This window comes from Chenopodium album, chromosome 24, assembly GCF_948465745.1.
Source record: "Chenopodium album chromosome 24, dcCheAlbu1.1, whole genome shotgun sequence".
Taxonomy (NCBI): domain Eukaryota; kingdom Viridiplantae; phylum Streptophyta; class Magnoliopsida; order Caryophyllales; family Amaranthaceae; genus Chenopodium; species Chenopodium album.
The window spans coordinates 12,941,841-12,952,913 of NC_137857.1; the positions used below are offsets into that span (position 1 = coordinate 12,941,841).

At 34.4% G+C, this 11,073-nt stretch overlaps 1 protein-coding gene across 1 annotated transcript; it reads left to right on the plus strand.

Moving 5' to 3' along the window:
- Positions 1–4,434: 4,434 nt before the first annotated feature.
- LOC145610374 (protein YIP4a-like) lies at positions 4,435–9,844 on the plus strand. The gene is made up of 3 exons (XM_081665718.1): positions 4,435–5,194; positions 8,998–9,072; positions 9,303–9,844. The coding sequence occupies exons 1-3, from the start codon at positions 4,664–4,666 to the stop codon at positions 9,561–9,563; spliced, it is 867 nt and encodes a 288-aa protein (XP_081521844.1). The 5' UTR covers positions 4,435–4,663; the 3' UTR covers positions 9,564–9,844.
- Positions 9,845–11,073: the final 1,229 nt, after the last annotated feature.

The following is an 11,073-nucleotide window of genomic DNA, read 5'->3' on the forward strand; positions in this document are numbered from 1 at the left end:
GTTTAGTTCACCTTATAAAAATATCGCGCTTGTCAAAAAAGCCTAGAATACTAAGCCATGTGAAAATAGGAGGTGTTCTAATCATTGTCCTTCATCTCATTAGCTCGTGCACGTGCAAACCAATAAGATCCCTCAAGTCTTGGTAACTTATCTAGCTCTATAGAAATTAGTTCACACTTCTATCTTCTATGACATTGTAGCTATAACATGTTAGATTTTTTTTTCGACTGTTATGATTTTCTTTTTTAAGCTACTGAATGTCTTAGCAAGCTAGCAGACCACTTCGATAAACCTTCAGCACATGACATAATTTGTTTATGAGGACCATACACCATTTCCTTCTTCCATGGATTTGACACCACTTTCTCACATTCATTCTGAGACAACCACGTCAGTTCAAACCTAAATAATTTTTCTTCCACGTTCAAAAACTTTGCATCAAGCATTATAGGGGCATGGTTTGAGCTCTGCATTAGAAGGTGGGAAATAGTAAAATTTGGGAAAATGTTACACCAGCTATCGTGCGCTAGAAATTTGTCAAGACATTCACAAACCATAGTATCCGGAGTTGTACCTTTCTGTCAAGTCAAAATGTTCCCTCAATCCACACATGACAATTGCTTCCCGAAAAGCATCTATTAACCTTTCCCTTCTAACCACCCCTCCATCCTTCTCATTCATGCTCACAATCTCATTAAAATCATCAAACATAATGCTTGGAATACTACTATCAGAGTGTAAACTAGTTTGAGGCCAGGACGATGCCCCAGGTCGTTTTAAAAAAAAAAAACACTATAGTAAATTGTTTTAAAATATAATTTTAATAAATTAAAGGGAAATCTATTGATGATTTTATAATTTTTTAAAAAAAAATCATTCTGTTTATAAATTTTATTGAACATTAACAAATTCATTATGAGAAATGCAGTAACCTAACTTTTATACTTCATATCAGTTTATTTTATCTGTTAAATGAATTTTTATCTACCATTATAAATTTCTTCAAAGTATAGATGAGCAAACGAAAGAATGAGGATTAAAAAATCAGCATTTATGAACAAATTTTGTGTAAAACTACCCTAAAAATAGGGTCATTTGTGAACAACTACCCAATTTTTTTTTATTATTATTTGTTTTGAACTACCTGCAAGTTTGGAAACGTTTGGGTAGCACTTACCCAAACGTTTTCCGTCCAATTAAAATGTCATATTGGCCCAATTTTTCAGTTTTATCAATTACAATGGCTAATTAATCCTAAAATAAGCAAAAACCCCAATTCAATTAAACCCCCAAACCATAGAAATCAATATCCCCAAATAATTTTAAACTCATGAACCCTAAACTGAATTCTAATTAAAACCCTAATTAGGTTAATTAAGGTGAATTAAAGCCTTTAAACAATTTGGAGAGTTAATTGCGTGGCAAAAGTGAAAAAAGTGGGCTCTAATAACATCTTAATTGGACAGAAGATGTTCATGGGTAGTGCTACCCAAACATTTTCAAACTTGTGGGTAGTTCTAAACAAATAAAAAAAAAGGGTAGTTGTTCACAAATGACTCTATCTTTAAGGTAGTTCTATAAAAAATTTCCTTAATTTTTTGTGAGGGAAAATTGATGATTAGTTTTAGGGTTTTTCTATATTATAACCCTCTAACTTTTCGTTTTCTACGATGTGCCTCCTTTTTTTAGAAATCTACACTGTAACCTCAATAAATATTTAGCTTCTATACGGTAACCTTGCCGTTAACAAATTCCGTTACTGGAGCACACTCACCACTTAATAATATTTTTTTTATCGATTTGCGTGTTGGAAATGGTTCCGCTAAAGATTTTGGGGGCTATTTTGGCCTTACAGGGTTCAAATTGAGCTCAGATTTGACAAAAAAATGACACAAATGTCTTGTTTTACGTATTAAATACGTAAACACGCAAATCGAGACATTTCTTAATATGCAAAACGAGCCATTTGTGTTTTTTTTTTTTGTCAAATCTAAGCCCTTTAGGAACAAAATAGCCCCCAAAACCATTAACGGAACCATTTTTAACACGCAAATCGATTAAAAAAATATTATTAAGTGGTGAGTGGCCCCACTAACGGAATTAGTTAACGGCAAGGTTACTATATAGAAGCTAAATGTATTTTGAGGTTACAGTGTAGATTGCTCAAAAAAAGGGGCACATCGTAGAAAACGGAAAGTTAGAGGGTTATAACGTAGAAAAACCCTTAGTTTTAATATGACATGAATCACATGACCCCACATCATTTATCAATTCATGACGACATGTGGCAAAAATGATGACACGTGGTAAAAATGATGACACGTGACATGATTACAATTCTTGCCTTGGGTTTTTATATAAATATAGATAGATATAGATTAATCATCATCTCCCAAGTCTTATGTTTAGTTTTAGTCTCCGGCCAACCATACACACCTATTGCTCTCCATATAGGAAGACCTACACCATTCAAAACCTCAATTGCAAAGTGGTGAATAGAGTAGGAAATTGTCGATATCCCAACATTCCTTTATTTATACCACATTTCACTTGCTCTTCCGTTACAACTCATACACAACCCATTATCATACCCACATTGCCTCTATATTCTCTCCAAAATACAACTATCAATTTTTGTCTCCATTAAAAAGACAATGTTTAGCCTCTCTCTCCAACATATGTCATAGAGAATTCTTACATTCCAAGGGCTGTCAAGCCCTCGAACATTCCAACTTAGAATTTCCACTGTCATTCGAGGGTTTGGTCCTCGCCAACACCCTCTACATGATTTATATTATCACCAATAGAATTAGCATACGCACCTGCAATCTCCTTGCCTCCTCCCCTCCTTCATCACTCTCCACATTAGCATTTATTCAAACCAAATTTCTTTTTAACCCACCAGCAACCTTACCCCTTACTATGTATTTCTTATCCACACACTCCTTCATTAGAGCATCCTCACCACGCACCCTCCTTTTCCACTTCTTACTCTCCTCCCCCCCCCCCCCCCCCCCTTCCCTCCAAAATTTTAACAACATTGGACACTGTATGAGGTACACTGCCCTCCTCCTCTTGTCCCCACCTCTACTCCTACTACATTCTTATTCACCCCTACCTTGTCATCCTTTAACACTAGATTCCCCACATCATCCAATTAAAAGTTATTCAACAATTCTCCTCCACCTTCTAAAATCAGCGGTTTAGTCTCCTTATAATTTAACTCTTCCAGGTTATTATATATCATCATTTTTAGCAAATTTCAGCTTGCATGCTACCAAAACTTCCGTCAATTTTTCAATTTTTGTAAGCCTCCCCTTTCGAAGAGAAACTTGTGGCGCGTGTGGTGGTTCGTGATTGATTCGTTGTTTGTTCTTCTTCGTAAAAGGTCAATTGAAGGGTTCAATTGCAACTAACTAGCATTAGTGGAGGTCTTAATTCGTGCCCGTGGACCAAGTAGAGGAATCACAGTTGAGGTTCTTTGTCTCCCTTGTTCTTACTCGATCATACCTGGAATCACGTTTCAAATGTATAAATTCTTATTCTTTATGTGTTATGCATGAGATCTTGGTTTAGGTGCTTAATGAATATGATTCATGTTTATTCCGCAATTAGTACCTATTATCTCCTTCAACTTGTATTTTGTAAATTGTAGCCATTTAAAAAATAAATTGCAAATTGCAGTCCAAAAGTTTTTACAAATTGTAAATTGCAGCCTAATTTAATTTTTTCATCGATTTGTGTGTCGAAAAGTGTCTGTTTAAAGTTTTAGGGGCCATTTTAGATCTTAAAGATCCGAATTTAGCTCGGAATTGGTAAAAAAATAACGTAAGTGTTTCATTTTGTGTAACAAAAATGTATCGATTTGTGGACAATTATTTCTTCCTAGTAAATACGAGGTACTTGCGTTAACTTTTTGCCAATTTCGAGCTCAATTTGAGATCTTAAGGACTAAAATAGCCTCTAAAACCTAAGCTGAACATTTTTCGACACATAAACCGATGAAAAAATTTATTGGGTTACAATTTACAATTTATAACAACTTTGGGCTGTAATTTGCAATTTATTTATTATAAATATAATTTTTTTGGTGTTCTACCTGGTTCACCCTTTGGGCTAATCCAGATCCCGAGTTCAGTTCTGGGTAGTTAGATTCTAATCCCTTCCCAATTGTTGTTGCGGGGGATCGAACACAGATCTTCCCAATTTATTTTTTAAATGGCTGCAATTTACAAAATACAAGTTTTTCTTTTTTTTTTTGAAAAAACAAAATACAGTTTTAAATGGCCGCAATTTGCAAATTTTTCAAAATACATATATACCAAAGTTTCTTGTCTTTTTCAAATATTGACAAAAATCTTTAAAAAAAAAAAAATATTGACAAAAAAAAAAAAAAAAAAAAATTATTAGGGGAAAACACACGATGAGGCCAAACTTTGTTCACCTTCACCATTAGTGAGTGATCTCCAAGCGCACAATGCTCATCTTCTCCGACAACTTCCCTCCTTTTCCCCGCCATTAACGATCTCTCTCTTTCTTCCTCCCCATTTCCCCTCCTCCTCAGATCCACCCTTCTAGATCCACCCTCAATTCCCCACTTCCCCAAATCATCATCTTCATCAAATCATCATCTTCATCAAATCATCATCTTCATCAAATAATCATGTCACACACAAATCCAAACAGCGACACAATCCCACTCCATTCCTCCTCTCAATCCGACATCGACGAGATCGAGAATCTCATCCACTCCTCCATCCACTCCGCCCCTTCTTCCGTCCTCCCCGCCGCTCGCCCCCCTTCTCCTCCTCGCGCCTCCATCCCCATCTCTTCCACTTCTTCCTCCCCTTCTCCTTTCATCCCCTCCAATCTCCCCCCTCCTTCCGCCCCTCCTCCCTCCAAACCCCACTCCGTACCCTCCATTACACCTTCCCCACCACCTTCATCATCATCCAACTCTGCCGGTATTGCCGCTTCTGGGTTCGGGTCCCCTCCCAATACCCTCACTGAGCCTGTTTGGGATACTGTTAAGCGAGATCTGTCCCGAATTGTTAGTAATTTGAAGCTTGTTGTGTTTCCAAATCCTTATAGGGAAGACCCTGGTAAGGCGCTTCGTGATTGGGATCTTTGGGGTCCCTTTTTCTTCATTGTCTTCCTTGGTCTTACCTTGTCTTGGTCTGCTTCTGTCAAAAAGGTATTCATCATCTTTCTTTGTTTTTTTTTTTTTGATGAATTAGTGAATTATGGATGATTTTGTTGTTTCTGTGTTCTGGGGTTTTGTTGATTTGTGATTTCAAGATAATGGGGTTGTTTTGATTGGTGTGGTAATAACGTGGAAAGTTGATCATATCAAGATTTTGCTGTTATTGTACTGTTATTTAGTCAACATTAATTAAAACTGCATTTTGATGGTACTGGAAGATTTTATTGTTTATGGGATTTTCGGGTTTGGATGTGACAATGCGGAAATGAGATCAAACAATCCTTGAAGGTGTGTTAATGAGTAATTAGGACTTTTAGCTATTGCTATTGGTAATAGCTTCTTTGAATTCTTCTGGCATTGGCTTGGTTTAGTATGGCATTTGGTGTGTAGGTATGCTATTTTAGGACAATGTATTGGCTTGGGTTTGGATGTGACAATGCGGAAATGATATCAATAAATCTAAGTGTGTTAATGAGTAATTAGGATTTTAGTTTTTGGTAATAGGGAAAAATATATACATCAATTTTCTCTGAATATTTGAAGGCGGAATGCTGTTTCAGGACAATCTATGGAGATGAAAGTAGATAGCTGCTTTTTTTTTTTTTTTTGATGCGGATACTCCGTTCTTGATGTGTGTTGTAGCAATATATGGCTTGATATGAGTATTTATTCCAATTGCAATGTAATTAATGTTGGGTTTGATCTTCTAGACCAGATATGGGTTGGAAAAAGGATGAGTGAGTTAATAGATGTAATGTAATTGGAGGAATTATAGCAATCAATACCTGTTGGCTCTGAACATATTTGATAAGTGAAGTATCTGTGGTTCGATATCATATGTAGCTCGTTTGATCTAACGAGAAAGAACTTTTACTTAACTTATGATCAAGAAGATGTTTTCCTCAACCATTTTGTGGCGTCGCAGGGTAAAATAATATGTAAACTTCATACAATTGTAGGTGGGCAGATTTTTATTTTTGGGGGCCTGCTGTGATTATACACAGAAGTGAACAAACAATGCTTGAATACGTGTCGATGAGTAATTACGAGGTTTTAGTTATTACTATTTGGTATTACAGCAATTATAATAGCAATAATTTTGATAATCCTGGTATTGTCTTGGTATGAGTCTTAGTACGAGGAAAAATAAGTCTTCCATGTCTTCCATAAACATGGCATGCAGCAAGGTTATTATTAGAAGAAAGAAGAGGATGAAATTAGATAGGAGTTTGGTTTTGTTTAATGAGTAAATTCCCTTCTCATTTCTTATTTTACCATGTATGGCATATTTTAATTGAAGAATGTTTGTTAATTGCAATGAGATAATGTTAGTTTTCATATTCTAGACTTGATTTGGGTTGAAAGGAGTATATGAGTCATAGTATGAGGAAGAGTAACAGTCAATATTTGTTGGCTTTGGAGAACATCTGGGAATTAAAATTATCTGTGCTGGGAATTCATTTGCTGCCGAAGTTTCTTATTGAATGATAGTTCAAGTGCATATATGTACTAGAATGTTCCAGTTGACTCGATCAGAACTAAATTAAGCTCTGCTTGCAATGATAAGCTGCTTTTCTAAACCTTTTTGTTGCATTGCAGTGCAAAGAATAGTGTTAACCTCATATATTTGTTTGCCTGGGAATGATGACATTTCCACCCATCAATTCAATAAGTACATTGTTGAATTTACAAGAACTGTGGGTTTTTTCTAAGATGACAAGTGTGTGATTTCTCTGCTTTCAAGGTGTTAAGATATATACAGCGCAGATTGATTATTGTCTGGTTCCTTTGGGTATGTGATAGCCTGCTGAATTATCATTAGAAAAAGAAAGATAAAACTTTGTGTTTCTTACATGTAAGAGAATTGTATATCTTAATAGAAGAAAGCATGAGAATAATTTGCTAGTGTAGTTGATGGCATGGACTTAAAGGTTCATACGACTATAATTTGAATTTTGACATATGTTTCTGAGGTTTAGACATGCTAATAATAATATACTATCAAGCACTAGCTTGGGGATTTTAAATTTGGGATATTAAAATTTTGAGCTAAATTGAGGTGTACCTAGTGAAGGTGTTAAATAGAATATGAATCAGTTGCATCTTCGGGAGACCAGACTATATTGCATTGGCTAACTTATGGGGAAGACATCTTTGTTCATATAGCTGATCTCATCCTTATGGGATTAAGGCTGTAATATTTTTATGTTGCTGTTGTAGATAGGGTTGCCTTTTAGATCAATAAGTTAATTCAAAAAGACTTTTTGTGTTTTTCTTTTTGTGTCTTTTTGGGCAAGACTATAGAACCTCTTTGAAATTATATGGTGAATCTAACCTTACCTTCCCCTTGGGAGAAATTATAGCCAAGCGCATATGCTAGCCTATATCCGAAGAGAAAGCATATGTAAAAATTTGGAGGCTCATGGGGAGCCTCCTAAAAGCCCAATATAAAATAAAAATAAAAATCGTGTAAAAGTTGGTCATTCCACTTTTTGAAAGAGTCGTTATCGTTAGCTCCGCAGCTCTAGGAGAAATATAGATAAGCAGAGTTACAAATAGACAGAGTTAACAGATAAGGACGCCCGTTCATCAACATCAATAGACAATAGGTATTTGGAAAATAAAAAAAAGTTTCCGTCCCTTGGCTTTCTGGGACGTGGTAGTAAAAATAAGTCAAAAAACCTAGAAGGTGACCGATAGGTATAACATCATTTTGATGGTCAGTTGGGGTTCTTGTGTAAAGGCAAGTGTTGTATTATAATTAGAGACACACACATATATATGATATCACTCTAAATTCTGCAGAAGATTATATGAAGAGATAAATAGTGAGGGGGCATTTTAAAATTTGTCTAGAACTTCTTTCTGTAGTTTAGAGGAAAATATCGGATGAAAGAAAATTCTCTTCTTCCATTTTTGGTTCTATTCATCCTTTTGAATGATTTCGTTCATTGTAATTAACACCATTCTTGTCTGCAAAAACTTCTAAGTCCCCAGCTATACCTATTCTGTTTCATGGTAAATACATAAATAAATAAAAACTTGCATCAAGCTGTGTTTATGAATAGTTGATGGTTTCAAGTGAAGTGCATGCATTTGGTATCTTTGAATTAGATAATAGATCTTTCATTCTATCTTAGGTCCATTGACAAAAGCTATATTAGTTGAGCCAAATCGTTTGTGCTCTTGGTCATTACCCTTGTACAGTTGCAATAACAAAAGAGCGGAGGAAGTATCATTTTAAGCAAATTCTTCTGTCAAACCTCAATAAGCCGTGTTGGGACAGATCTTCTATAATTGCTGCTCACTGTTTGGGTTTTCCTCACTGTTCATTTGACGTCAGCTTAATCATACATATATAGAAAAAAATAATAATTTACATAGTACCATAATAATGCCCAACATAAGCTTTATGGCCAATTAGGGGTCATTCAAGTCCCTTGCATATCCTAAACCAACATAATATGATGTTATTGTATAACTATTTTCTCAAGTGCTTCAATTATTTTTCACTCACTGTTAAATGGACAAATTTTATATCTAGGCAAGAGGAAAATAAAGAAATATAGTTCTTCTGGTGCATCTGTGTAGTTTAGTGATTATCATTATTGTCCCTAGATTTTATTTTTATGTTATTGCAATTAGTTGCTCTGGTGCTTCTATTTTCTCTCTTTCTTTCTTTCTTTCTTTCTTTTTTTTTTTTTTTTTTTTTTTTTTTTTTTTTTTTTTTTTTTTTTCCCCATGGCAGTTTCTGTAGAAACTAATTTTTCATGCGGTACTGTTGATGTCTCCAGTCAGAGGTGTTTGCTGTTGCTTTTGCCCTTCTTGCTGCTGGTGCTGTGATTTTGACACTTAATGTACTGCTATTGGTAAGAGAACCCTTTATGCCTTTTCTCTATGTTCCATTTTCTGCAACTCACCCCCCCCCCCCCCCTCCCCCCTGAAAAAAAAAAAAAAAAAAAAGATCCTAAGAACAAGAAGATGAATGATGTCTAATAAAAATAATATCAAAGAAACTAAGATTAAACGTACTTTGTAATTTAGGAGACTATATAATATTTGCATGCTACTCACAAATGGTTTGGTAATGTTGGTTTAGGGTGGACACATAATTTTCTTCCAGAGTTTGAGCCTTCTAGGCTACTGTCTTTTCCCTTTGGACGTTGGAGCTCTCATCTGCATGTTAAAGGATAATGTGATTATCAAGATAGTTGTGGTTTGTGTGACTTTGGCTTGGAGTTCGTGGGCTGCGTATCCATTTATGAGTTCGGCAGTTGGCCCAAGGAGAAAAGCTTTGGCTCTCTACCCAGTGTTCCTCATGTATGTATCCGTTGGTTTCCTCATCATTGCTATTGATTAATTGCTGAGGGGTGCTCTTGAGAAATATCAGCTGGGGATGCTGCACCAATATATATTTTCATGCTGAACTGGTTGTGAATTCTTCAAACAAAATCTTGTTGGCCTGATAGTTTATCGATAACCAATTTTGTATAACATTCTATAGCAAATCATATGCAAACCTGGATAACGTGCTCGGAATGTTTGTTATTTTAGTTTGTTCAGTTGATACATCTGTGTAATGAGAAGTGTTTGGAATATATATCTGAAGTTCTGATACAAGTAATCGTATTTTTTGTTGCTTCCTCTGTTTCAGAAAAATTGGGACGTCTGACTTTTTTTTTTTTTTTTTTTTTAAAATACTAGTAACTTTGACCATTTCTTTTGGCTATTATGTAAAAGTGTAACACACTAGCTAAAGTAAATTATATAAGCCACGTATGATCTAATTTTCTTAATGCACCATATATGCTTATAAATTTTAGTAGAAATTAATTAAATAAAAGATTATTAAAATCTTTTATAATTAAATAATTCAAATGCCTTGTAAGTAAAATTGGCAAATGAGATTTTTAATTTTAAATAAATTAAATATAAAACATTATTTTTTGATATTAGGAATTTTTATCTAAAAATACAACAAATTTTAGCACATAAATAAAAAAAAAAAAATTGTTTTAAAAAATTCAAACAAACCGTGCATTGCACAGGTTTCATCTAGTTATATACTAAAAAAGAATCACATTTATAAACTAAATAAAATTAATAAATTTATTTTTTTTAATTTTTTTTTAATCTTATATAGACATCAAGGAGTACGTAACTTTGGGTCAGCCGGAGTTGTTATTAGAGATTATACAGAAAATAATGTTGTTAGTCGTGCTTATAATCTTGGTACCTCGACTCCTATTATTGCAGAAGCTACAGCTCTGTGTAACAGTCTTCTCTTAGCTATTGAACATAATATACAAAAACTTTTTATTGAAGGTGATAACCTGTTAATTATAAATATTTTGCAGAATAAAGCACGCTGTCCTTGGAAAATTCAATTGCTAATGAATGACATTAAGAATTGAGGTTGTTTCTTCTTGCCATGTGTATCGAGAAGCTAATCGTGCAGCAGATTATGTTGCAACTATAGGTCATCAAATTTCAGGCTATGTAAACATTGACCCTAATGTAGATGTTAATTTTTCTTATTTTATTTCATTAGATAAGTTAGGGTATAGTCTTGAGAGAAGACTTACCTAACTTTTGTATTTTTCTTATCAAAAAAAAAAAAAAATGATAGAGATAATTTGCTTGAATGTCTTGATATTGCTTTTGATCAATGCCTTGAACTGGGTATTTATTATCATGATTTTAAGAGAAATTTCAGATTTTTTTCTCCAATCATATCTTGCAATCATTCTCGTTCTAAATGAATCCTCTCTAGGGGATGTTTGGTGTAGTAATTTTAGATGTAGGAAACGGATTCAATTAAGTGTTTTCATTTCTAGTTGTTTGGTATATGTTAAAAGTAACAAATACCG